The 26305-nt window shown below is 44.4% G+C and overlaps 17 protein-coding genes across 17 annotated transcripts; all 17 read left to right on the forward strand.

The window, feature by feature from the left end:
• Window positions 1-51: 51 nt before the first annotated feature.
• Window positions 52-645, forward strand: LSM04_007429 (Cyclophilin-type peptidyl-prolyl cis-trans isomerase domain; the record flags this gene model as incomplete). The annotated part of the gene is made up of 1 exon (XM_067333348.1): window positions 52-645. The coding sequence occupies one exon, from the start codon at window positions 52-54 to the stop codon at window positions 643-645; it is 594 nt and encodes a 197-aa protein (XP_067190550.1).
• Window positions 646-883: 238 nt separating this feature from the next.
• On the forward strand, window positions 884-1381 carry LSM04_001627 (V-ATPase proteolipid subunit C-like domain; the record flags this gene model as incomplete). Its single annotated transcript, XM_067333349.1, has 1 exon — window positions 884-1381. One exon carries the CDS (start codon window positions 884-886, stop codon window positions 1379-1381), a length of 498 nt encoding a protein of 165 aa, XP_067190410.1.
• A 525-nt stretch (window positions 1382-1906) lies between these two features.
• LSM04_002987 (Alpha/beta hydrolase fold-1) lies at window positions 1907-3025 on the forward strand (the record flags this gene model as incomplete). Its single annotated transcript, XM_067333350.1, has 1 exon — window positions 1907-3025. The coding sequence occupies one exon, from the start codon at window positions 1907-1909 to the stop codon at window positions 3023-3025; it is 1119 nt and encodes a 372-aa protein (XP_067190445.1).
• A 552-nt stretch (window positions 3026-3577) lies between these two features.
• Window positions 3578-4678, forward strand: LSM04_001152 (Leucine-rich repeat; the record flags this gene model as incomplete). Its single annotated transcript, XM_067333351.1, has 1 exon — window positions 3578-4678. The coding sequence occupies one exon, from the start codon at window positions 3578-3580 to the stop codon at window positions 4676-4678; it is 1101 nt and encodes a 366-aa protein (XP_067190396.1).
• A 335-nt stretch (window positions 4679-5013) lies between these two features.
• On the forward strand, window positions 5014-6615 carry LSM04_001807 (Cyclic nucleotide-binding domain; the record flags this gene model as incomplete). Its single annotated transcript, XM_067333352.1, has 1 exon — window positions 5014-6615. The coding sequence occupies one exon, from the start codon at window positions 5014-5016 to the stop codon at window positions 6613-6615; it is 1602 nt and encodes a 533-aa protein (XP_067190421.1).
• Window positions 6616-6879: 264 nt separating this feature from the next.
• On the forward strand, window positions 6880-7512 carry LSM04_001597 (uncharacterized protein; the record flags this gene model as incomplete). The annotated part of the gene is made up of 1 exon (XM_067333353.1): window positions 6880-7512. The coding sequence occupies one exon, from the start codon at window positions 6880-6882 to the stop codon at window positions 7510-7512; it is 633 nt and encodes a 210-aa protein (XP_067190409.1).
• Window positions 7513-7952: 440 nt separating this feature from the next.
• LSM04_008003 (Protein of unknown function DUF4807) lies at window positions 7953-8660 on the forward strand (the record flags this gene model as incomplete). Its single annotated transcript, XM_067333355.1, has 1 exon — window positions 7953-8660. One exon carries the CDS (start codon window positions 7953-7955, stop codon window positions 8658-8660), a length of 708 nt encoding a protein of 235 aa, XP_067190559.1.
• A 613-nt stretch (window positions 8661-9273) lies between these two features.
• LSM04_006757 (uncharacterized protein) lies at window positions 9274-9651 on the forward strand (the record flags this gene model as incomplete). Its single annotated transcript, XM_067333356.1, has 1 exon — window positions 9274-9651. One exon carries the CDS (start codon window positions 9274-9276, stop codon window positions 9649-9651), a length of 378 nt encoding a protein of 125 aa, XP_067190529.1.
• Window positions 9652-10010: 359 nt separating this feature from the next.
• LSM04_002566 (Endoribonuclease L-PSP/chorismate mutase-like) lies at window positions 10011-10499 on the forward strand (the record flags this gene model as incomplete). The annotated part of the gene is made up of 1 exon (XM_067333357.1): window positions 10011-10499. The coding sequence occupies one exon, from the start codon at window positions 10011-10013 to the stop codon at window positions 10497-10499; it is 489 nt and encodes a 162-aa protein (XP_067190438.1).
• Window positions 10500-10902: 403 nt separating this feature from the next.
• Window positions 10903-15921, forward strand: LSM04_000463 (ABC transporter-like; the record flags this gene model as incomplete). Its single annotated transcript, XM_067333358.1, has 1 exon — window positions 10903-15921. One exon carries the CDS (start codon window positions 10903-10905, stop codon window positions 15919-15921), a length of 5019 nt encoding a protein of 1672 aa, XP_067190373.1.
• A 314-nt stretch (window positions 15922-16235) lies between these two features.
• Window positions 16236-16523, forward strand: LSM04_001958 (uncharacterized protein; the record flags this gene model as incomplete). Its single annotated transcript, XM_067333359.1, has 1 exon — window positions 16236-16523. One exon carries the CDS (start codon window positions 16236-16238, stop codon window positions 16521-16523), a length of 288 nt encoding a protein of 95 aa, XP_067190423.1.
• A 410-nt stretch (window positions 16524-16933) lies between these two features.
• LSM04_005324 (uncharacterized protein) lies at window positions 16934-17443 on the forward strand (the record flags this gene model as incomplete). The annotated part of the gene is made up of 1 exon (XM_067333360.1): window positions 16934-17443. The coding sequence occupies one exon, from the start codon at window positions 16934-16936 to the stop codon at window positions 17441-17443; it is 510 nt and encodes a 169-aa protein (XP_067190492.1).
• A 379-nt stretch (window positions 17444-17822) lies between these two features.
• Window positions 17823-18119, forward strand: LSM04_002735 (uncharacterized protein; the record flags this gene model as incomplete). The annotated part of the gene is made up of 1 exon (XM_067333361.1): window positions 17823-18119. The coding sequence occupies one exon, from the start codon at window positions 17823-17825 to the stop codon at window positions 18117-18119; it is 297 nt and encodes a 98-aa protein (XP_067190444.1).
• Window positions 18120-18431: 312 nt separating this feature from the next.
• LSM04_006377 (uncharacterized protein) lies at window positions 18432-18926 on the forward strand (the record flags this gene model as incomplete). Its single annotated transcript, XM_067333362.1, has 1 exon — window positions 18432-18926. The coding sequence occupies one exon, from the start codon at window positions 18432-18434 to the stop codon at window positions 18924-18926; it is 495 nt and encodes a 164-aa protein (XP_067190516.1).
• A 456-nt stretch (window positions 18927-19382) lies between these two features.
• LSM04_005218 (Yip1 domain) lies at window positions 19383-19946 on the forward strand (the record flags this gene model as incomplete). The annotated part of the gene is made up of 1 exon (XM_067333363.1): window positions 19383-19946. The coding sequence occupies one exon, from the start codon at window positions 19383-19385 to the stop codon at window positions 19944-19946; it is 564 nt and encodes a 187-aa protein (XP_067190487.1).
• Window positions 19947-20261: 315 nt separating this feature from the next.
• On the forward strand, window positions 20262-24989 carry LSM04_004648 (ABC transporter-like; the record flags this gene model as incomplete). The annotated part of the gene is made up of 1 exon (XM_067333364.1): window positions 20262-24989. One exon carries the CDS (start codon window positions 20262-20264, stop codon window positions 24987-24989), a length of 4728 nt encoding a protein of 1575 aa, XP_067190469.1.
• A 385-nt stretch (window positions 24990-25374) lies between these two features.
• On the forward strand, window positions 25375-26223 carry LSM04_008725 (uncharacterized protein; the record flags this gene model as incomplete). The annotated part of the gene is made up of 1 exon (XM_067333366.1): window positions 25375-26223. One exon carries the CDS (start codon window positions 25375-25377, stop codon window positions 26221-26223), a length of 849 nt encoding a protein of 282 aa, XP_067190576.1.
• Window positions 26224-26305: the final 82 nt, after the last annotated feature.

Below are 26305 nucleotides of genomic sequence, written 5' to 3' on the forward strand. Positions count from 1 at the left end.
TTATCTTTTATTAGGTCTAGGTTTTTTGTTTTATCAGGAGGTGTGTGGAGGATGATTTCTTTGAAGTCGAAACTGTTAGGGCGGGTGGTGGAGTTACATACAAGCGAAGGTGTAATTTCTGTTGAGTTATATGATGTTGATGCTCCCTGGACTGCTGAATCCTTTTTTAGACTTGCTTGTAGTGGTCAACTTGATGGTGCCGTCTTTTCAAGGATGGTTCCTGGTTTTGTGTTAGAGTTTTCTTTGGATGTTGGACGTGTTTATGGTGAACTATTTGAACCCGAGAGGAACAGAAGACTACATCATACTGGTGCAGGTATCCTTTCTTGTCTGCACCCTCAAGAAGATGTTGTCAGAGGAAAAAAGTTTTTCATAACTCTAGGGCCACAGCCTGAGTTGGATTTCTTCTGCACCATTTTTGGTAGAGTTTGCAGTGGTATGCATGTAGTTGAAAAAATATCTCGATTCCGTGTGGTGAATGAGACTTTTCGGCTTTATACCCCTGTGATTCTGAAGGATTGTGTAGCGCGTATGTTACCAAAAGAGCAGAGACCGTGCCCTTTTAATGGTTTGCCCATTATTGATACTCCGCGTTTGCACCAGCGTGGTGATGCTGAGTCTAGTCTACTAAATAACCTTGAATGATAGTAACAGATGCAGCAGAAGCTTTTTTTTATTGTTGACGGTAGATTGTGGTGTCCTTTAATTAGTTTAGAGTGTGTGCATAGTATGTGTATGTGGGAGTGTGTATTTTTTTTTCTTTTTGATTGCTTCCGGTAACATTTACATTTGTTCCTTCTTCTTGTTCTTTCTCCCCCTAATAATGATTACAATAGTTAATCTCTCTATTTTCACTTATTTTTGTTTTTGTGCGTGTAAGGCGATGACAGAGAAAGTTGCTTGCGTGCCTGAGGCGTTTCTTTTTGGCATGCTCGGTGCGGCTGCATCGCTGGCCTTCGCGAATATTGGTGCTGCATTTGGTACTGCAAAGGCCGGTGTAGCTGTGGCACATCTTGGCATTGTACAGCCAGGCCGTGTGATGCGTGGTATTGTGCCTGTCGTAATGGCTGGTATTCTTGGCATATACGGTCTTATTGTCTCTGTTATTATTAGCAACAACATGAAAACAAGTGGGTATATGCTTTTTTCTGGTTACATGCATCTTGCGGCAGGTCTTGCGGCAGGTATCGCATCCCTTGCGGCAGGATACGCCATTGGTATTGTTGGTGATATTTGCTGTTATGCATATGCCAAGACGGAAAAGATATTTGTACCGATGATTCTTATGCTTATATTTGCTGAGGCTCTAGGATTGTATGGACTTATCATTGCTCTCCTTATGAACAACCGTGCAACAGCTGTCGCTACGACGTGTGTGTAGACTTTCTTCACACAACGGGTAGCGAGAAACAAGGGTAGGAGTAAGAATGAAGGCCGAAAAAGAAAAAAAAAGAGAGAAAGAAAGAAACGAAAAAAAAGAGTGAACGGAGATGATTTTATTTTCATCGATTGAGAGCGGCAATATCAGTGTGTTTTCATCTATGTTATCTAACGCACAAAGTACAAATATCGCTCCAGTTTTTTTATCAGACCCTATAACTGAGTTTGTGTATTATGTGATCTTTTTTTTTCTGTATTTGTGTTAATGTTTCATCATTTTACTGTTCTCCAATGTAGTTTATATATTTTATTTTGGTTTTTGTTTCTGTTTTTGACTTAATTCCTGGACAAGAGGTTTGGAGTGCTGGTTGACTGAACGGTTGTTTACGTACATTGAAAGGGAAAAAAAAGTGTCTTGTGAAAAGAGGGTAAAAATAGCAGGGAGCGGACTCCTCTGCACGTATTATATATACATTTTTATATTATTTATTGCAGAAACACATTCCTTGTACTGTTGAAAAAAATCATGGCCAGTGCCACGCCTGCCTTACCGTCTGCCTCGTGTGGTACAACCCTTAATCCTGTTGCGTCTACCCCGTGGTGTCTGCTGCGGTGGCGACCAACGGATGCGCAGACGCTTGAGCACTATGAGTCACTTATGTTGCGGGAGGTCAAGTACCACCAAGGTTTTGTTGCCGGTCTCAACACGATATCGAATGTGGATTTCACCGCTGGGGCCGCCCCTTCTAGTGATCGTGAGATTCTTGTTCTCCTTCATGGTTTTGCCGGTGGTCTTGCGTGTTGGGCGCAGAGCTGGGACTTTTTCTGTGCCCACTTTAATGTATACGCTGTGGACCTTCCTGGCTTTGGCCGTAGTGCCCGCCCGGATGTGCGTGTGGACTCGCTGGAAGGGGCGATGGCCTTCGTCTGCGGCTGCCTGGACCGCTGGTGCCAATCGCTGCCGCTGCGCCGCCCGGCGGTGTTCGTCGGCCACTCGTTCGGCGGCTTCATCGCGGCGCACTTCGCGATGCGGCGGGGGCCGGCGGCGGTGCGGCTTCTCGCCCTCGCGGACCCGTGGGGCGTCCACCCCGCCGATCCCGCCGCCAACCGCCGCGTCCCCGTCCTCTTCCGCCTCGCCCGCCGCCTGTTCTACGCGACCAGCAGTCCACTCGCGGCACTGCGGGCGGCGGGGCCGGTGGGTCCGGCGGTCTTTCGCGCCGTCCGGCCGGACTTTGCGGAGCGGTGGAGGGGGTTCCTGCAGGATCCAAAGGTGTTCTACGACTATACATACCACTGCAACGCACAGGTACCACCACTTGGGGAAATGCTTTTTAAGGCCTGCTGTCATGAGGATATCGCCGCAAAGGTTCCACTCTTCGACGTTCTACCGGTCCTACTCGCAAAGGAAATTCCAGTCGTCATACTATACGGAAGTGAAACATGGATGAACGCAGAACGAGGATTCACAATGGCAGATCTTATGGAGCAAAAAGGTTATCGCGTAAAGGCAGATACCGTCATGAACGCAGGACATCAAATTTTTACCGATAATGTAGAGGAATTTAATACAAAATTGCTACAAGCAATACAAGAGTTGTTGCTTGAATCTAACGAGGATACTCACACACCTCTTCCAGTTAAATGATTACAGTAGATGTTATGATGATGATGATCAATGATAGTTGGGGAAACGTATATATATATATACGTTTTGCTCGTGCGTGTTTTTTTTTTTTTTTTGCTTGATAGCTCCAGAAGTTTCTTCGTTTTGTGTTTGCTCGTTTTATCTAGTTCCTTTTCCCCCCTTCTTTTGCCCTCGAGTAGCAAAGCGGAGTGCTTTGAACATAAATATAATATTTATTCATACACTTTTATTTATATATGTCTGTGTGCCCCTAAGTTTGTGTAGAAATGTTTGTACGTATGAGTGTAAGGTATTGTATAAAAAAACGAAAAGAGATAACTATTTTGTTTTTTTTTTTTTCATTAATATATTTTCTCTTCTACCCGTTTTTTTTCTTTTTTTTCGCTCCACCGCGATTTTCTTATCTATGTATATATGCGTGTCTGTTTGTATATGTTTCTATATTTTCTTTTTTGCTTGTCTACATTGCACGCAAGAACATATATATATATATACGAATTTGTGTATAATATTCTTTATAAGTGTAAATAGAGATTAGTTGAAAGAATTTAAATGTGGGAAGAAGTTTACACTCGCGCTTGCGCAGATTCCGGTGTAAGTCCGCGAAACGAAATTCTAGCTCTTAACAATGGAACACTGGAGTTGTGTGGTAATACTTTTGAGCGTTTTAACCATCGTATCACAGACGACGAAGTGGTGGCGCTATCGGAGGCATGCTCACGACTACCGCTTGTTGCAGTGCTACATCTTGCATACAATGATATCTCACTTCGTGGGGCAAAAACCCTTGCAGATGCCTTGCAACACGGTTTTAATAGCTTGCAGTTTCTCGATCTCTCATACAACAACCTGAATGCAGAAGCAGTAAATGCCATTACTTCTGCTATTGAAACGCATGAGGTGCTTGGTACACTACTGCTTCGTGGAAACCCAATTGGTGGGGAATGTGGAGATTCTATAATGAAATTGCTCCAACGCACTTCTTCTTTGACGACACTTGATCTTGCTGGTACAGATCAAGACATGAAGTCTATTGTGCAGATTGCACGTGGATTGATGCAGAATACAACCTTAACATCTCTGAACTTGGGAAGACCGCTCACAGATAATCCTGATGATGTCGCATACAGTGTACACCACCTCTCGTTGGCCTTAAAGGAAAATCGTACACTAAAGAGTTTGGATTTAAGTCATTTTAGTATAACAGATGAACTGCTACGTTTGCTTACTTCCACACTCTCTGATTCAGCTGTCGTCTCTCTTTCACTAAGAGGTAACAAATTATCACAGGATTCGGGGGCGACTCTGGCAAAATTACTTCAGCATCGTACAGACTTTATTTTACTCGACTTGACAGCTAATCGTCTTCGTGATGTTGGTGCAGTTTCTCTCGCAACTGCTGTTGCTGCTCATCCCGGATTAAGTGAGTTATACCTTTCTAGCAATAGTATTGGTGGGACTGGCATCACCGCTATTGCCAAAGCTATTGCTACGAACACATCACTTACGTCACTGGAGTTGTGGGGGAACGACTTTTCCGATGAGTCAGTTGCGGAATTGTATGCAATACGTGAAAAAATTACGTCAATGACGAATGTTGACTTTAGTTTCTATGTTGTGGACGAAAAGCCCATGTTGGCTCGTGAACGATAAATATGTAACAAGTGTGTATCTTTCATAATTCCATTTCTCTGCTCCTGGTCTTACGGCGATAGAGATGGAGAGAGAGAAAGAGAAAGAATGAGATGTGAAAAATAAAAGAAAGTGATAAGTGGAAGAATGATAAGGTTTGATGATGATGACTATATGTAATTGACTCATTTACTTATTTTTATCATTTTTCTTTTGATTATTTGTGCGTGTGTGTTTTTTTTCTGTCTTTGTTTCTATATGGTTTTTCAAATTTGATCTTTCTGTTACTATATTCATTTTCTATAATGTATCCTCTTTATTTCTTTTGTGTTGCTTTTTAGTAGTATAGGGGGTAGATGTTTTTACCTGACCAAAATCAGCTCTATGCTCTGTACATGTTCTCTTGCGGAGAACATGGTGTTGGTAAGCCAAACAAAGAGATGTTAGAACTTTTAGCTGAAGATGATCGGGCATGGAATTCCCGTCTTAGTAATGAGGCACAGGAACGTGGAGTATCTGTTAGTGATATGCAGGAGATTGAAGCTGACACTCTGGAGAGGCAACAAGAGCGCGAAGCTGTAATACCATTAGCTATGCGGCGTGTTTTTCGCCTTACCCCTGTCTCATATAGCTACAATAGTAATGACAACCAGAATACTAATTCTGGTAATGACTTGAGTGGGCGTGTACATGTTGGTGCTCGTGGGGCGTTGGCAATTCTTGACGTAATTGAACATCTACCCTTCTTAGAGGAACTTGACTTTTCAACTCTAACCTCTTTTTACACCGCCGACGCCTACGTTACCCTCGATGACAACACCCATGATGCGGAGAAGGATACTAACAATGGTAAAAGTCCTAATGTCTGCGGTAATGCGGTGATTGCGGCTCTCTGCCGTGTTGCCACTAATCATCCGTCGTTGCGAGTTTTAGATATTCGTGGACATCCACTTGGCACAACGGCGGGCCACGCACTACGGGAACTTTTATGCCGCAATCGCCGCGTACAAGTATTGCGTATGGACCGCAGTGGTATTGATCATCATCTTCTTGCCGATATTGACAAGGAGCTGTCTCGTAATGTTAATACGGTGCGGGAGAAACCGAAACTCCCACGCACCGTACCCGACGTTATTGCGCGACTACCAACTATTGATCGCAAGACGGTACGGGAGCAACAATTGTTGCGGCGGTTAATGGAGGCGGAATGTGGTATTGGGGATATAATGAATGCGGATACACTACGGGAGGCAGTATTGCATGCACGTGTTATGTCAACAACCGCCGCCTTAACACGCAGTAATGGATTACGAGGCGACGGCGTACATCTATTTCTTATCAAATCAGGTATAATACGCGCTGGTGGTAACCCACGTCGCTTTGAACTCCGTCGTGGTGATTACTTTGGTGATACCTATGTGGATTTCCCATTCCCTCAAGAATTACTAGAAGAGGGAGAACGGGGTGTGGTGTATGCGGTTCCGCTGCAACACTGTAAAACTCTCTGTGCCGCATGGGCGCGGCGTATAGAATCTCTTTATCCGCTTGTGCGAAATTTGGCGTTATTACAAGCAGTGAGTGTGTGGACGCGTCTGCGAATTTGCTGCTGCGCCACTCCACGTGTCTTTCACAACGGAGAAACGGTGATTGTACCAGGTGATTCATTTAAAGGTTTCTTCCTAGTTACAGAGGGATCTTTCGGTGTGGTTGGGCGCACAACAAATGCCCCACGAACACATGTGTTTACAGTTGGTGATATCTTTGGGGAGGAGTCGCTTGTATCAAGGCGAGAATGTAGTTCTGTTACGATTGCTGCGGCAAGAGATGTGGAGTTTAGTAGTTGTCTTTTAGTGGAGGGATGTGGGGCACGGGTACTCCATAGTCATTTGCAACCTGTACTGATGACACTTGCCTCTGCCTATTCACTGCACGAAGATCTTCAACCCATAAGGGCGTGAAGCACAAGGAGAATAATATCTATATTGCACGAATATAGTTTTACATGAAGAGCAATGTACATAACATTTATTTGAATTTCTCTCTGGTTTCCTTTTTCTTTCTCTTTCTCTCTCTCTCTTTTTTCAACCTTTATTTTAAAACTGTTATTATTATTATTATTATTATTATTATTATTATTATTATTATTATTAGTTTATTGATCTTCTGTTCCTTTCCTTCCTTGTCTGTTACTAATGTACACTCTATAATATAAGGTGAGAGAAATGGGCACTTCCACTTCCCGCCACGAACACGAAAGGGAAAACAAAGAAAATGCTCCCTTCCTTGACCAAACGGTAGTAGATCGACTATGTAAAGAGGCATACTCCGCAGGCGCAGAAGACGCTGCTATACACTACCAGGGAGTACTGGAGTCTCAGTGGCGGCTCGATCTTGCAGTTGGAGCAGGCAGCTGTGCAGCCACACTCCTCTTGTCGTATATGTACTTTAGTACACAAATGGCAGAGAGTGAACTGCGGGCCGCACAACGAATCAGCTTGGAGAAATCAATAGTACAGCAACTACAAGAGGAAAGTAATGAGATGCAAACACGGATGGTGAGTATTGTAGAGAGAAACAAGCAACAGCAAAGGCGTCTCACGCGATATGAGACGCTGCTGCGGCGTACACAACATCAACAGGCAAAATTACGACGTACTGTTGCACAACTTCGACACCGCGGGGCTATTCTCACGGGTGAAGTGAACACCATGCGAGAATCCATTACACAACTGAATCGTCACATAACAATTGCACGATACAGTAGTAGCGGAAGTGTGGTGGTGGCGTTGCTTGGTTGTCTTGTTGTCATTACATCTATGCGAGGTGGTGAGGGTCAGAAGGAGCTCTCGGTGTAGATTAAATCATTGTTCTGACGCACATAAAAAGAAAGGTTACAGGAAATATAAAGGAAGAGTGCTTAACGAGTAATGTGTCTCCCTTTAAGAGAAGTGAAGTGGGGCCCTATTCCCCTATGATTCCTTTATCATCATATTTGTTTCCTCTTTTCCTTTTCTTTGTTATGATTGTCATTATGAAATACATATGATTTTTGTCTTTCACTTTTTCTCTTTTTCCCTTTTTTTTCACTTTTCTTGTGTATCTGCATCCGGTAACGTTCAATTCTCCCTTGCCGTGATGCCTCGGTTTGTTTGTTTGTTTGTTTTTCTTTTTTCTTACTTCCTTATTTCGCACACGCATCACCTCTTTTTCTTCCTCCTCTCTACATTGCCATTCCCTTTCCTTCTCTCTCTCTCATACATATCCGTACATACATACATACATACAGGCTGCGTGAATGAAAGGTGATGCTGAGCAGGCCCCATCAGTGCTGCTGTTGCTGCGGGACTCCTGCAGTGCCCTAGCCGTGTGTGTTTTAGTGCAGAAACACCGCCGCCGCCGCCATACACGCAACCGCATCGCTGACTGTGTTTGCCGCACACTCGCCACACTCCCACTTCCGCTCCCCACCAGCACTAGTCCTGCCAGTTCCACACGTCTTGTGTACATTGGCGTGGCGACGGGGATATTCTCTGGGGCTGCTGGTGTTCGCTGCTACACACTGCTGCCGACGCCCGGCCGTCTTTTCGTGGATTATTGTCTTTCGTGGGCACGACACGCGCAGAGTGAACAGGCACGGCAGTACGTTGCGAGCAATCGAATGGCGGTGTTGCAAACTATGGGCGGCGGATGGGCGTCGCTGCGCCGCGCTGATAAGGCACTCCGTTGCGCACTTCAGCTGTACTACACCTCACTGCAGCTGCACGACGCCAGCACGCAGCGGAAGTGCCGTGTCTTTGTTGGATGGGCACATCTCTGGAATGGTGATGTGCAACGAGCGGTTGCGATATTTGAACAGCAACGACGGGAGGCATGTGAGGTGGGCGACACTGTGCAGGAACTGCGCTGCATTGCCGCATTACACCACTCACGGCATAACCCCACAGTGGTGAAGAGCCACGGAGGCTTCTCACTCTCGACCTGCTGGACTGAGATCTTTACTTAGTTGCGATAACAGAGGTGCATATATATATATATATATATATATATATATATATATATATGAGAGTAAGAGAGGAGCCAGAAAAGAAATGGAAAAATGGTGAAAGGATGTATTTTGCGGCAAGCGTTTTTGTGTTTGCGTGGCTTTGAGCACGCATTTATATCCATTTTTCTTCTTTTTTTTTGTCTGTGTGTGTTCTGATGCCTCGAGTTGGACTCTTCCTGTGTGCGAGTAAAGTGAACGATATGAGCTACAGTGGTCTTGTAATGAGCTATTAGAACCATTACTACTGCTACTATTTATTATTCTTACTACTATTACTATTACTACCAACAATATTAATAGGAATATCCATATGTTTTTTTTTTTCACCCACAACTCACGCTGCAACAAATTTCAAGGGAAGGGAGCAAGAAAAAAAGGAGAAGAGCCGGCTCTGAGAACCAGAGTAGAGCAAGAAAGGAATCAAATTCGCCATCAGGTAAGAACCATTGCAGGGTCAATAATCTTAATAATAATACTGTTACTGACATCAACAGCTCTGACTGCGGTAAAACTAGTGGCGGGAAAAGAAAAGAAATCGAAAGAACTCTGAGAGAAGAGGTAAGGCTAGTAAATGGAAGAACGGGAGCCCCGCAGTGTAACACCAGAGCAGCAGCTGCAGATCATAAAGACAATCCTCACACTCCGCTCTCTTGGCGATGCAGCAGCAAGCGAAAAGTTGCGTGCCAGTGTGCGGCGCTCTCTGCTGCAGTCTGAGAGCGATGAGGAGGCGAGTGCAGTCGCCGCCCAATTACTGCGACGCTACACAAAGACCGTGAAGAAACTCGACGGTTCCTACGAGAGGGAGCGTGAGTTGAAACGGCGTCGAAGTGAGCAGTTGGCGTTGCGGGCGTCAAGGTTTGTGGACGATCAGGCGGAGAGCGGCGATGATAGTGAAGAGAACAGCAATGAGGATGAGGATAGTGATGAGAAGGGAAAGAACGGCGGATAAAGAGTCATTATTGATGGCAATACATATATGTGTGCCTGTGTCTATGTTCAGCATATGGACTACAAGTCTTCTGTAAACTTGGTAGCAGCTTGCCTGCTTGTGATTATCATTGAAAACTATACTTGGTTTTTATCCTTATTTTAACAAATCGCTGCTGATCCACTGATAATGATTTCAACTTCTTTCTTATCTGTACAATCTAAGATATAAAAGGATACATACGTATAAATATACATAGGTGTGAAGGGTAGTAGACTCGTAAAGAAAGTGTGTGAGAGTCTGTAGTTGTGGCTGTAGTATTTCTTTGCGAAGCAACAAGAAGCCTTGCAAAGCGGAAAGTAAGAGAGAAAAAACCACAAATGGCTTCTCTTTGTCGAGTGGAGCGAATTCTCCAACAGTTGGGCATTACTCTTCCTGTCCCTGTCGCTCCAGTAGCAAACTACGTGCCATACGTCCTGAGTGGCTCACATCTGCATGTCTCTGGTCAAATGTCAATAAAACCCGATGGCTCAATCTGCACTGGACAGCTGGGCACAACAATGGAGGTGGATGAAGGGAAGGAGGCAGCACGGACCTGTGCACTGCTCGTGGTCAGTCAAATACGGGCAGCGCTGGGAGATCTCGATCGCGTGACAAGGATTGTGAAACTGAACGTGTTTGTGAACTCGTCCCCGTCATTCACACAACATCCGTTTGTTGCGAATGGCGCCTCCGATCTCATTGTGAGTGTATTTGGCGCTGATGTTGGACGGCATGCACGATGTGCGGTGGGAGTGGCGCAGTTGCCGTTTGGTGCGGCTGTGGAGGTGGATGCACTCGTGGAAGTGAGTGATACACATGCAAGGTAAAGATGGGAAAACAGGGGATGTGTGAGGTAATTAGATAAGGGATAAACAAATTTTTCTGTGTCTGTTAGAACGTGTACGCGCGAATGTGGTTGTCTAGTTTTTAATGGGTAGTACTTTGCTGTCGTTTATTTTTATTTGGGGTTTCTCTATATTATTATTATTATTATTATTATTATTATTATTGGGTTCCTCTTTTGTGTATGGGTCTGTTTTCCTTTTTTTTCTTGGGTTTATTCTGGTCACTTTCTCTTGGTTTATGTTATTTCAATAATAAATGTTCCCTTTTGCTTCAATATTGTTGTATTGTATTCTAGTGAATATTGAGGGTGGCGCAAGTAATTACACCTACGTACGTATATATTAAGAAAGAAAGAGAGAGAGAGAGAGGGGAGAGGGAGTCAAGATGCAATCTGAAGATCAACGAATAGCAGAAGTGGATCCTAACACAGATGATGATAGCACCACCACATCTAGCATCGCATCCATAACTTATAGCGCCTTGGATGTCTCCTCCCAATTCTCACCCTCTTCGCAAGAACATATTAACAACAATGACAACGACAATAATAATAGTAATAATAACCATAACCATAATATCAGCAGTCCACTCGCCGTAAAGAAACGTACGTATGATCAGTACTGCAGCCGTTTATCCCGCTGTCTGCGTGAAGTATGGGGTCCAGAGGAACCGTACACGCCAAGCCGTGAAGATACCGCCACGTGGCCGCAGCGTCTGTTCTACACATGGATCACCGACTGCATCTACATCGCCGCGAAGGAAGAATTGCGGGCGGACTTGCTAATGCGCCCCCGCCGCACACACCGCGCCCACGAGTGTGGAAGTGAACTCTCCGCCGTCACCCACCGCAGTCTGCAGCGGCGTCACGCGTGGAATGTACTCATTGGCACCGCTGTGAGTAGTCGAGAGGACACGAACAGTCGCGGCACACTGCGGTGGGTTGGCGTGCCAAAGTCTGGTGGATACAGTGAAGTGGTGGCTGCCGTCACGTGGACAAGACCGCCGCAGCAACGTGTGGCGCAGTGCACAGCACAGTACTCGCCCTTCTTCCGCGGTATTGTGCACGGTGAGACACTCTTCACACCGGAAAGCACAGATAACTCCACACTTGAGGAACCCGGCAGTCTTGTACTGCTGCTGCCGGAGAATAGTGATGATGCTGCCATCGCAGCAAGTTTACCAGTACCGCGGCGACTTTCCGTCGTGCGAGATCTGTTTTCCGCTCTACCCGGTGTTGTATTGTGGCAAATACCAGGAAAAGCCATTGGTGACATCTGCACACTCACAATTCCATTACTCCTGCAACACTACGTCACATACCTCGTAAAGGAAGATAGCACTTGGCATGTTGGGCTAGTTCTAGTTGCTGGACTGTTTTTTGCCCAGGCAATACAGAGCGTGGCACTTCATATGTTCTATTACATAAGCATTATTGGTGGTCTCTGCTATCGTAGCGCATTGTCTGCTGTTATATTTGAAAAATGTTTTACTATATCGTCTAAATCACTTGCAATACCAGAGATGAGTACAGGGCGCATTATTAATATGTTGAGTTCTGACGTTGAGAGAGCCAATGATTTTTTACAGTACGCTATGTACCTTTGGAGCTCTCCAACAGTATTCGTTGTATCCATAATTCTCTTGTATCGATTAGTGGGATGGTGTGCATTAACTGGAGTTGCTGCCCTAGGAATGACCCTTCCACTGAATGCGTGGGTCATGCGACGCATGATGCGACTACGAGAAAAACTTTCGAAAGTTACGGATGCTCGTGTAAAGGCTACAAATGAGTTTTTCTCAGGTATTCGAATTGCAAAGTACATGACATGGGAACCATGCTTTATTGCAGAAATTGAGTCCAAACGTGATACAGAATTGCATTATCTTAAGGAAGTTCAAACATGTCGTGTTATTGTGTCTTTTTTAAATAATGCGACTCCTCCTGTTATGATCGCCATCGTGTTTGTGTTATATCATTTTTTGGGTCATGAGCTTAAACCGGAGGTTGTCTTTCCCACAATATCCCTTTTGTCCATTATACGCATGCCATTTATGATGATACCAATGGCCTTTAACCTTGGAGTTCAGTTTATTGTCTCCATGGCACGTATCTCCGCTTTCCTCGAGTGTGAAAATTCCGCAGAGAATGTGAGGGATGTTTGCAAATACCTCTCTTCCCATCGCGAGAGTACCGCCACATGGTGCGAGGCCGCTGCTGTCTTTGAAAATACAGAAATTACAGCACTCGTTCCAGTCAAACTCCCACGCGCACCAAAGTTTGTAACCTCCTTCACTACCAAACTATTACGGCGTTTCTGCTGCTGCGCTGCGTGCCGTCCAGAGGAACACCGGCCTTCACCTACAGAGGTGCTGCAGGAGGAAGGGGAGCAGTCACTATGCGAAGAGGCAAAGGGATCAATGTCCGAAAACACCATTACTTTAGATAAAAAAGATGCCGTTCGAAAAAATAATAATAATGACAGTAACCCCACCACTACTACTACTACTACTACTACTACTACTACTACTACTAATAATAATAATAATAATAATAATAATAATAGCACGAAAAAGGGGAAAAAATATAGCAAACTGGTAGATGACCACTTCCAGTTGTTGCCCCTAAAAATCCTTACAGAAGTCTCTGTGAAGGTACCAAAGGGCAAACTTACAATCGTTTTTGGCCCCACCGGAAGCGGCAAAACCACCTTGCTGTCAACACTATTGGGTGAGTATGAGGTAACACATGGTCGGGTGTGGGCTACGCGCAGCATTGCATACGTGCCACAACAACCATGGATCATGAACGCGACGCTACGCGAGAATATACTCTTCTTTGCCCCGGAGGATAAGAAGCGGCTGCAGGATGCGGTGCGTTTGTGTCAGCTGGAGATGGATCTGAAGCTGCTGGCGAGTGGACTGGAGACAGAGATTGGTGAAAAGGGCATCAACCTGAGTGGCGGGCAGCGAGCACGCGTGAGTCTTGCACGTGCGGTGTACGCTGACCGTGAGTTGTATCTACTAGACGATCCACTCTCCGCACTGGATGCACACGTTGGAGAGCGGGTTATGACAGATGTGCTGCTGGGGTGTCTGGCTCACAAGACCCGAGTGTTGGCCACACACCAACTTCACGTGCTGTCGAGGGCGGATCATATTATTATGCTCGGCAACCACACTGTACGTTTTTCTGGTAGTCGTGATAACTTTCTGAACTCCGCATTCTATGAAGAAATATCTCTCCGTGAACGTGAACATCACCAGGAAGAGCCAGATGAGCAGAACCAGCGACATGGGGAAACACAAAGCAGGGAGTGGGTCAAGGAAAAGGAGGAAGAAGAGTATGGGAAGGAAGAAAAGAAGGAAAAAGAAAATAAGGAAGAGGTTGACGATAGACTGGATGATGGGCCTGCAAGCAAAAAAGTCCAAGATGTGATGGGGCAACAAGATGATAATGCCAATGGGAAGCTAATGACAGTGGAAGAGAAAGCAGTGGGATCTGTGCCTTGGTCAATATATACGGTGTACTTTCGCTCCTGTGGTGGCATTCACATAGTGGTGACTGTCCTTCTGGTGTTTCTCTTCACGGAGTTATTAACCTTGTCATGCAATGTGTGGTTATCAATGTGGTCCACACGTCGTTTTGGACTCTCTACTGATTCTTACCTTCATATATATATTGCGTTAGTCATACTTGGAACTGTTACTGTGCCTCTGAGGTTTAGTGTAGCATATGGGGCTATGCGAAGGGGTTCACGTAACCTGCATCGCCTTATCTTGCGTTCTGTTTCCATCGGGACGATGGAATTTTTCGACACAACTCCTCTGGGTCGCATTATTAATCGATTTTCACGTGATATTGACCGTATTGATGACGTACTTCAAATGACTGTAATATTTTTACTACAATCATCATACACCATATTTTCTTCACTTGCTGTGTCTGTAGAATCTCAGCCGTATATTGTTGTTATTGTGATCCCCCTTGCATACATATACTACAGGTTAATGTTATTCTATAATGCCTCTAACAGAGAAATACGACGCGTTGGTAGTACGGTAAAGGCACCAATGTTGTCTCTTCTTGGTGAGGTACTTGTTGGTTCATCGACTATTGCAGCTTTCAGATGTGCACCATCTATTATGCGTGAAGCCTTACATCGCATAGATCTTGTGTACGCAGCATCTTTCGTTGAAAATGCAACAAATAGATGGCTTGGTGTGCGAGTTGATTTTTTAAGCAATGTAATTGTTGTTGTGATCGCCTTTGTTGGAGTTGTGGGTAAGGTATTGCAGTTGGGGTCACATGATATTGGTCTGGTTTCGTTGAGTCTCACAATGGCGTTGGCTTCGACATCGCTACTTAACTGGCTTGTACGTATGGTTGGAAGCATGGAAGCAGATATGAACAGTGTGGAGCGTATTATCTACTACACGGATAATATAGATCATGAGGATATGCCTGAGATTTCTCAGCTTGTGGATGAGATAAAAGAGAGGAAACAGCATGTGCGTGATGCCACTGCCACTGTGGTGATTGAGAACGATAATGACACCGATGGCAGGGAGAAGAATGGTACGGGAACTGACGTGCGGGCGGGGTGGATGGAGTTCCGCGATGTGGAGATGCGCTACCGTCCTGGACTGCCGCTTGTGCTGAACAAGGTGAACTTCCGCATTGAGCCGCGGGAGAAGGTGGGGATTGTGGGCCGCACCGGCAGCGGCAAGTCGACACTGCTGCTGACGTTCGTGCGGATGGTGAACATCTGCGGCGGCGACATCATTGTGTGCGGGCGGTCGATCCGCGCGTACGGGCTGCGGGAGCTGCGCGGCCTCTTCTCGATGATCCCGCAGGACCCGGTGCTCTTCGACGGGACGGTGCGCTCCAACGTGGACCCGTTCCTCGCGGCGGGGGCGGCGGAGGTGTGGGCCGCGCTGGAGCTCGTCGGGCTGCGGGCCCGCGTGGCGGCGGAGGCCGGCGGCATCGACAGTCACGTGCGGGAGGGCGGGGCGAACTACAGCGTGGGGCAGCGGCAGCTGCTCTGTCTCGCCCGGGCGCTGCTCAAGCGCGGGAGCAGCTTCATTCTCATGGACGAGGCAACGGCGAACATTGACCACGCACTGGACAGGCAGATACAGCACACCGTCATGACGGCATTCGCCGCACACACCGTCATCACCATCGCACACAGACTACACACCGTAGCGTCTTACGACAAAATCATCGTTATGGACCGCGGGGTCGTTGTCGAAATCGGCTCCCCTCGAGATCTCGTCGCCGATGCCTCATCGCGATTCAGTGCCATGGTACGGGCCCTTGGGCCAGAGGAAACAGCGCGATTCATGGCGAGTGTAGGCCATACCCCTTGTCCCACGACTGATGTTGTGTTGAAGAGATCTTAGGGTATTAGAGCGATGCTTGAATCTATTACCCCAAAATGGGTTCTGGAGTAAATATTTCCTTGCAATGAATTAATGCAACATATTTTCTCTATTTTCTTTTTATGTCGTTCGCTATATATAATATAATATAATATAATATTAATATGTTTGTTTTTGTTTGGTGTTGTGTACGTAATAGAGACCATATGGTTTTGTTTTATGGCGAGTTGCACTCAATGTCAAGTGTTGGTTTTTGCTTTTTTTTCCATTGTTTCTTTTCAGTAGTAGTTGGAGACGAAGAATTAGTGAAACAAAGCAGTGATAAGTGGTGAGGGATGTGGCGTGGGTATTCACCCCGTGTATTAGGAAGACTATTTGAAGGGTCCCGTTTCTTTGGGAATGCACCGAGTCGAGTACGACCTGTTGAGACACCGCAGGAGTTTGCGTGGCGTCAGAGCGAGCGCGAAGTGAATGCTGCCGTGGCGATAGCCGTTATGTTTGTTGTACCTGTGTGGCTTATCGTGCTCTCAGGCACGCAGGAGGAGGAAAAGCGTGAAAAAGTGCTTCAACACTTGCGTCAGAGCTGTGAGGGTCATAGTGAAGGTGCAAAGTTTGTTAGTTAGTGGGAGAAGAATGAAAACATCCAAAAAAAGAAAGAAGCGGTGATGTTGTGTTTCTGTTTCCTTTTTTTTTTGTATGGGGTTCTTGTTTCTGGGTGATGGTGAATGGATCCGTTTCTCTCCATAGCCCTTTCTCACTCTTTTTTTTTTCTTTTTAGTTCTGTATTTCATTGATATCTATTGCATTGGTACACAACTTCAGCGTCTCGAGACCTTCTCCGTTACCATCTCAGTGCCAATTTCCTCCTTTCGGCTCTTGTGAGAACAATATACAAGAGGTGTGTGAAGGGGTAAATTTATAAGCACGAGAAGAAGGAGGAAAATTAAGCATTTGCAAGCTTTTTCTCCCTTTCGTTAATTGAGTTTCTGTGTATTTGTGTATTTTATTATTTTTTTGAGTGGTGTTGGGTATGATGAGACGACAACACATTGTTTCCCACGCGACTGGAATAGTAACTGTATCGGTATACAAGTTTCCAGTAGGACGGACGTTTGCACGTGGACGTCCATACACACCACTTGGCACTGTACAGGACTTCACTGCCTCACCGCATCACACACGTCTGGCGGAAATGCAACGGGAACTCGATGAAATGAACGGACGCCCACCGTCGCACTTGTACGAGGGTCCAACCGTCACAACTACACAAGGAGCTCGTCCATTATTTGAGCGTGATATGCGTGAGGACCCGATGAATGATGATTTGCCTGAACATTACGTTGCTGCCAGGCAGCGTATGATGACGATGCAGAGTGACAGTTACGGTGAATCAATTCGCGGTGTTGTTTCACCACCACCACCACTAGATATGATTGCACCGCGGGAGTATCGCCAGCAACAGGCGGAGTTGGGAACTTTGTGGTGGAATGCCATAACGATCATTCTAGTACTCTTTTTCTTAATGGTGAAATTTGGGCGATAGTCTTGACTTTTCTCTCTCTCTCTCTGTTTGTATGTGCTGGGGAGACAAATATAACGAGAAAGAATGAATGGGGCAATGAATTTGATAGAATAAAGGAGAAGGAACTAGAATAGTTCCATATCCGTGTCCAGTAAAAATCTCGGATTTGTATTTCTTGTTCTTGGTTGATTTCCCTGGTGTTGGGTATTTATTATTATTATTATTATTATTATTATTATTATTATTATTATTATTATTATTATTATTATTATTATTATTTTAATTTATCTGTAGTCTTTGCTGTTTTGTTTGATGGAATATATATATATATCTCCGTATCAATACTTATTTTTTCCCTTCCTACATCTTTTTTTTTGTTAATTTTGGGACTGAATAGAGGATGACTGCTGCAGGTATGCTGCGTTATTTCGCAGTAACAGCAGCAGGAGCAGTAACGACAAGAAGAACGACAGCAGGTCGATGGCGTGAGGGACCCTTCAGTGTTGTTGCCACATACACCACTAACACCCATAGTCTCCTTCAGCGTAAACTTACAATGAGTAAGAGAAGACTTCGACCAAAACCACAACCATCACCTGGTCCATCTATTCCTATCTGTGGATTCCTGCTTATCGTTACGGCGTATATGACGTATGTTACACGAGGATCTTCTAATGATGATAGTATGTATCGCTAAGTGATGGTAAGATGAATTCTGAAGTGCTGGTGGGATATAGAAGGCAATATATACATGTGTAGTGAGAAAAGAAAAGAAGGCAATATATGATCCCTTCTGCTCTATGATCACATTTTCACAGAAATTTCTCTGGTATTGCGTTCTAGTTTGTTTTAATTGCCTTCTTCAGGGTTATCGTTTTTTTTTTCCTTTCATTTTTGTTATGTATATATAATTTCCACTCCCTTTCTCCCTATTTTTCTTCTTCTTTCTCACTCACACCCTCAATATATATATATATATTGATGATTTATACAGGTACAAACGTTGTTCATGCGGCAATGCCACACATGGATTCCCCCTAGAACTCGTGTAATTTCGCAACCTCTGTTGAGGAATTCTTCAACTACGGGTATTGCGTCCACATTACGCCATGGATGGCGAGATTGGATTTATCGAGTCAAAGAGGTACTGACAACATCAACAAGAACACGATGGAATCGTACTGATATTATAGACTCAAAACAATACGTTTGGGCACACCGGCTCCGTTTTCAAAAGACGAATGATATATTTCATAGTGCTGGAAAGCGTGGGAAAACTCTCTCACGTGAAGCACTCTTATTGGAATTTGACGGTGTGGAATGGTCCTTTATTATCATTCCAGCATCTCTGGCACTACTCGTCTTGTTGTTTATTGCTCTTGTAGATGGTAAACAACGTCAGGAAAGAAAACAGCAAGAACTAAATTTCTTTAGACAACGAGCAGAGTCTTTGGAATCTATGCGAAAGGGGCGGTCTTTGGCTAGTCCTGAGGAAAATGATTAATTGTATTTTTTTTTTTTGCGTATGGTGAGAATGAATTTGACAAGCTTAGGGCTTTTTAAAAAGGAATGACAAACTGTTTCGTATCCTTTTCCGTATTCTTTTGTTTTTCTTCTCGTTATTGTGTTACCGTTCTATGTTTTTGTACCTATGGGAATAGGCTATTTCCTTCATTCTCTCTTACCTTCTTAGCCTGATTATTTTGTTAGTTCCTACGGTGTCTAGTACTAAAGTGAAAGGAATTAAAAAAAACAACAACAGCAACAACAACCAAACAAGAGGTGGGAGACATCTGAGAAAAAAAAAAAAAACAGAGGCGTCTCGAGTTATTATCATTGATTTTGCTATTGCTTTCATTTTTACAATAGGTGAAAAAAAAAGTATAAGAAAAAATAAAAGAAAACAAATAGAAACAGACGGAAAAAAAAAGGCAGAAGTAGAGAAGGGGGGGAAAGAAAAATGGCGGAGAATGTTGCCCCTGTTACACCTGTTTACTCCACTCTTGATGAACCTATCATGAATACAATTCTTCGTGATGCTATTGCCATTGGTCGGAAGTTACTTATTGTTCTTGTACCACCAATGGGATCAGAAAAGGAATTGCGGGATTGGGATCTATGGGGTCCGCTTTTGCTTTGTCTACTACTTGCCATCATACTTGCGGGTACTGCAGGAGAAAATCAGGGTGGCCTTATCTTCTCAGCAGTCTTTGTACTGGTCTGGGTTGGTGCCAGCGTTGTTACACTCAACGCAAAATTCCTTGGAAGTAAAGTTTCATTCTTTCAGACTGTTTGTGTTATGGGATATTGTCTTGCTCCTCTTTGCATTGGTGCTTTCCTTGCACTTCTTGTACACGTCTTTTGGGTAGTATTGGTGGTTTCCTGTGCTGTTTGGTTTTGGTCTTGTTGGGCCGCCTTGCGCTTTTTCCGAGGTTCTGTTGTGCCTCAACGTGAAATGCTTGTCGTGTACCCTGTTGGTCTATTTTACTTTTTTATGACATGGATGGTTGTGGCTGGTGTTTGAGAAGCCGTGTGCATAGTGGAAGAAGTATTATATCTTTTTTCTTTTATCTTACGTCTATCTCTTTTTTCGTTTATCAGTTAGTGGATTTGTGTGCGTTTGTGTCTGTCCTTCTACCTCATGTTTTATTTGTTTTATTCACTCCCAATAATAGAAAACTAAAGGTTTTCTTATTTCACCCTTCTTTATTATTATTATTATTATTATTATTATTATTATTATTATTATTATTATTATTATTATTATTATTATTATTATTCTTTTTTTTTGCTTTTCTTTGTTGGTGCTGTCTGGTTTGGCTTTTATAGCTCGGTAAAAATGACGGAGAGTAACTATACTCGCAGAGGGAAAGATACCTCTACTGTTGCTGAGAAACGATATGAGAAAAAACTAGATCTTCTATGGGGACCAGAGATGCCTAGTGTGACCACGGCGGAGGAACGGGCAACGGTCTTTCAGCAGCTCTACTATAGTTGGATAGGTGATTTCATTAATAAGGCAGTAAAAGAAGAACTCACAGAATCTACATTACCTCCACCCACACATAATTTACGCACGTACAATGTTGGGCGCAAGCTCTCCAGAGAGGTACGCAAAGATGTACAGCGGAAACATTCCTGGGATCCCTTTTTAGGTTCAGAGGTATATTACCGTGGAGAACCAGGGACGCTAGGTTATCTGCGTTGGATCGGATATCTACGTCAATCTGATAAACCACATTCACTTTTGGCTGGTGTTGAGTGGGAAATTCCTCCACTTCACAGACTTAGTGGAGATAAAACTGGACTGCTGCACGATGGTGTGGTGCATGGTGAGAAACTCTTTCAGCCGAGAGAACGGTGTCGCTCTTCTTGTGAACCAGTTGAAATGATCAAATTGATGGTAGAATGTGATAATTCGAATCACTCTAATACTAGAAATAATAATAATAATAATAATAATAATAATAATAATAATAATAATAATAATAATAATAATAATAATAATGACAATAATAATATTTCTTCTGGAGTTATTTCTCCTGATTCTGCAAAGATAGCTACCCCTGTAGCACCAAATGTCCTCTGTTCACTTGTTAGAGCGCATGGATACCACATGTGGGTACAAATTCCAAATAAATTACTTGCCGATCTCTGTTCTGCTCTCACTCCTCTCATATTAGAACGATACGTGGCGTACCTTGAGGCAGATAACACCTCATGGTTGGAAGGCATTGGTCTCGTTTTTTCAGTATTTGTCATTAGTACTGTTCAGAGCTGTGCAGGTCATAAGTATGACCATATGAGCATTCGTGCTGCTTCTATATTTGAAAATGCTGCTTTAGCAGTACTTTTTGAAAAATGTCTAACTATTAATGAGAAATCTCTTATTTTACCCGAAATGAGTATTGGCCGAATCATGAATATGGCGAGCAGTGATGTAAGTAACATTGGTGACCTTAACTGGTACGTGATTTACTTCCTAAGTGCACCTCTGTTACTATTAGTATCTGTTCTTCTTTTGTATCGTCTCGTTGGCTGGTCTGCATTTGCTGGTATATCAGTATTATTCTTTTCCTTTCCTATTCAAGGTATATTTTCACGATGGCAGTCCTCTATACGGAAAAGGATGGCGACCATTGTAGACAATCGCATACGAGCTACTAATGAACTATTTTCTGGTATCCGTATTGTGAAATTTATGACTTGGGAACCACATTTTCTCTCAGAAATTGAACGAACGCGTGAAAAAGAAGTAGAGTGTCTAAAGTATATACAGTATACAGAAGTAGGACTTGCATTACTTAATGGTGCCACACCAACACTTGTTATTGCAGTAGTATTTTTGTCATACTATCTTAGTGGTCATGAATTAACTCCCACTGTCGTATTTCCAACTATAGCACTGCTTAATATTTTACGTGTTCCATTCTATATGATTCCCGTTATTATTTCGGCACTTTTACAGTGCCTCGTTTCAGCGCGGCGTCTCACCATATTCCTTGAATGTGAGAATAGCAATTCTGATGTCCATAACTTAGTACAAATGTTTTCTTCCGGTGTAGCTGCTGCTTTTGATAGTGTAACAGTATCAACTTTTACGCCGAAATCACTTCCAAAGTGCCACTCAAGGATTGTAGGAACAATAAGAAAAATTTTTGCTCTACTTCGATCTCGCAAGTTTCCAGAAGATGAATGGACGTTAGTGCAGACTAAAGATAAGACTACCGCTGCTACGACAAATACTCATAATAATAATAATAATAATAATAATAATAATAATAATAATAATAATAATAATAATAAATATTACGAAGAGGAGCAGGAAGAAAGGGAGAAGAAAAGAGATGATGACGAAGACGCTGATTTTCACCAGCTTGTAGCAAAGGAGCTCCTCGTAGATGTCAATCTTATGATTCCTGAGGGCAAACTAACTGTGGTGGTAGGCCCCACCGGAAGCGGCAAAACCACCTTGCTGTCAACACTATTGGGTGAGTATGAGGTAACACATGGTCGGGTGTGGGCTACGCGCAGCATTGCATACGTGCCACAACAACCATGGATCATGAACGCGACGCTACGCGAGAATATACTCTTCTTTGCCCCGGAGGATAAGAAGCGGCTGCAGGATGCGGTGCGTTTGTGTCAGCTGGAGATGGATCTGAAGCTGCTGGCGAGTGGACTGGAGACAGAGATTGGTGAAAAGGGCATCAACCTGAGTGGCGGGCAGCGAGCACGCGTGAGTCTTGCACGTGCGGTGTACGCTGACCGTGAGTTGTATCTACTAGACGATCCACTCTCCGCACTGGATGCACACGTTGGAGAGCGGGTTATGACAGATGTGCTGCTGGGGTGTCTGGCTCACAAGACCCGAGTGTTGGCCACACACCAACTTCACGTGCTGTCGAGGGCGGATCACATTATTGTACTAAGGGAAGGACGTGTTGTCTTTTCTGGTGACTACCAAATGTACCTTGCCTCACCTTTGAGCCACGTTGTAGAGGAAGAAATGGAAACGGGTACGTCAGGTCAAGAAGGTTCCGCTGATGGGGAGAAAAAAAGGAATTCTCTGCGAAAAAGTAGTGACAAACATGCTGTTTTGAATGAAGGTGATATCGGGGCTCCGCAAGATGAAGCAGTGAATAAAGAAAACTCTACTGGCAATGCTCAACTTATAACAGTGGAAGAAAAGGCAGTGGGGTCGGTGCCTTGGTCAACTTATTTAAAGTACTTCAAAGCATGTGGTGGTATTCATGCAGTTGCTGCTATTCTGGGTTTGTATGCAGTTACAGAAGTTGTATCTTTATCAAATGGTGTATGGCTCTCTTTCTGGTCAACAGGAAGACTCCATTTGCAGCAATATCAATATCTCTATGTTTATCTTATTACGGTTGCATTAGATATTTTTTCCTCTCCATTGCGCAGTTTTGCCTGTTACACCGCGATGCGCATAGGTGGACGAAACCTTCATAGCGCCCTCCTTCGCTCTGCCGCTATTGGTAGAATGCAGTTTTTTGATACAACCCCTATTGGTCGACTATTAAATCGATTTACACATGATGTCTCGTCAGTTGATGAAACTCTTAATGATGACATTGCTGCTTTGCTTGAGTGCATTTTTGCCCTAATTTCCACCCTGTTACTTGTTGTTCTCACACAACCTTTTGTATTGGTATTAGTTGTACCAAGCAGTTATTTTTTGTACAAACTTTTGCTGATATATACCGCTGCTAATAGAGAAGTACGACGTGTAACAAGTATTGCACGGTCTCCACTTTTTTCACTCCTAGATGAGTCTTTAAGTGGTAGATGCGTAATTGCAGCGTATAGTAAATCAAATAATATTATGCAGGAGGCTTTACACCGCCTTGATATCATGTACTCTGCAAGTTATATGCAAAACATTGTTAACCGTTGGCTGGGAACACGACTTGAGTTTATTAGTTGTATAATTATAGCTGCAGTCGCACTATTTGGGGTTATTGGAAAACACATGAATTTCAGTACACATAATGTTGCTCTCGTCTCTTTAAGTCTAACCACGGCTTTTACATTAACTGAAACCATTAACTGGCTTGTGCGTCAGGTGGCGTCGGTGGAAGCCAACATGAACAGTGTGGAGCGTATCCTCGAATACACTGAAAATATTCCACGAGAAGATATGCCTGAGATTTCTCAGCTTGTGGATGAGATAAAAGAGAGGAAACAGCATGTGCGTGATGCCACTGCCACTGTGGTGATTGAGAACGATAATGACACCGATGGCAGGGAGAAGAATGGTACGGGAACTGACGTGCGGGCGGGGTGGATGGAGTTCCGCGATGTGGAGATGCGCTACCGTCCTGGACTGCCGCTTGTGCTGAACAAGGTGAACTTCCGCATTGAGCCGCGGGAGAAGGTGGGGATTGTGGGCCGCACCGGCAGCGGCAAGTCGACACTGCTGCTGACGTTCGTGCGGATGGTGGACATCTGCGGCGGCGACATCATTGTGTGCGGGCGGTCGATCCGCGCGTACGGGCTGCGGGAGCTGCGCGGCCTCTTCTCGATGATCCCGCAGGACCCGGTGCTCTTCGACGGGACGGTGCGCTCCAACGTGGACCCGTTCCTCGCGGCGGGGGCGGCGGAGGTGTGGGCCGCGCTGGAGCTCGTCGGGCTGCGGGCCCGCGTGGCGGCGGAGGCCGGCGGCATCGACAGTCACGTGCGGGAGGGCGGGGCGAACTACAGCGTGGGGCAGCGGCAGCTGCTCTGTCTCGCCCGGGCGCTGCTCAAGCGCGGGAGCAGCTTCATTCTCATGGACGAGGCAACGGCGAACATTGACCACGCACTGGACAGGCAGATACAGCACACCGTCATGACGGCATTCGCCGCACACACCGTCATCACCATCGCACACAGACTACACACCGTAGCGTCTTACGACAAAATCATCGTTATGGACCGCGGGGTCGTTGTCGAAATCGGCTCCCCTCGAGATCTCGTCGCCGATGCCTCATCGCGATTCAGTGCCATGGTACGGGCCCTTGGGCCAGAGGGTGAAGCTGAATTCCACCCCTTCTTGATGACATGAATGGGTATGGTGTAATAGGGGATAAAGTAAGAATAAATGATGTGGTTAGAGTGTCGAAAGGAAAGTGCTCCGTGCGATGAATAAGGGTATATGTGGGATGGCATGTGTTGGTGGACTTTTTTTTCCCTTTTTTTCTTCTTTTGGTTTCTTTGCTGAAGGTACTGTGGCTAAATGGTAATGTTGAAAGATTTTATTGTTGTGTTTGCATTTTCTTGTTTTTAATGTGTATATATTTTTTCTTTTTTTGTTGCCTCGCCTTGTTTAGTTTCTTGTTTTCTTTGTCGTTGTTGTTGTTGTTATTGTTGTTGTTGTTGCTTTTTTTAATTTCTGATAATTATTAAAATGGTTAAGGTGAAAGGTAAATATGTTGTTGGGGGAATTATGCATGGTTGAGGAGAGAAATTCTCCTTCTTCAGATAAAGAAGGTCCTGTTGCTATCGTGACGGGAGGAGCTCAGCGTATTGGTCGCAGTATTGTTGAGCGATTGCATCAGGATGGTTATCGTATCTTGTTACACTATCGATCTTCCACAAGAGAAGCTACGTCAATTGTGGATAAGTTGAATACTCTTCGTCCCAAATCTGCTTTGAGTTATCAGGTTGATTTTACCTACAACAGTTCCCTCTATACCCAGTGTGATGCTATTATGGAGTTTTGCTTTCGTGCATTTGGACGCTGTGATGTATTAGTAAATAATGCCTCAGCTTTTTTTCCAACACCATTGTTGCCATCTAATGAGTTGAATAAGAGTCCAGAAGAAAGTGGAATAGAAGGGGAAATTTCTGATATTTTTGGTTCTAATGCTATTGCCCCATTTCTGTTGATTCGTTCATTCGTCAAGTATCAGTCTGACATCTCGGAAAGCAAGCGTAATGTTTCTGTTGTCAATATTACTGATTCCATGGTAGATCGGCCGTTACCTGGTTATACTATATACACAATGGCAAAGCATGCTCTTATTGGATTAACGAAATCAGCAGCATTGGAATTGGCTCCTATCAAAATACGTGTTAACGCTGTTGCGCCTGGAATAAGTATACTTCCTGAGTCATTGCCGGAGAAACAGCAGGACCTCTTGCGTGAGAGGGTCCCACTTGAACAGAGAGAAGCCACACCTGAGCAAATAGCGGGGTCTGTCGCATTCCTTGTGTCAGAAAGCGCAAACTATATTACAGGAACCATTCTTAACATAGATGGTGGTTTGTCTCTATCGCGGGCCTGTGAGGGATTCTAGGGACCTTTTATATTTCTTTATTTATGTGGACTTTTATTGTTTTTGTAATGGTGTTTTATTTTAATCTTATGTATATATGTAT

This window comes from Trypanosoma melophagium (genome assembly GCF_022059095.1).
Source record: "Trypanosoma melophagium isolate St. Kilda chromosome Unknown ctg27segment0, whole genome shotgun sequence".
In the NCBI taxonomy this organism is placed as follows: domain Eukaryota; phylum Euglenozoa; class Kinetoplastea; order Trypanosomatida; family Trypanosomatidae; genus Trypanosoma; species Trypanosoma melophagium.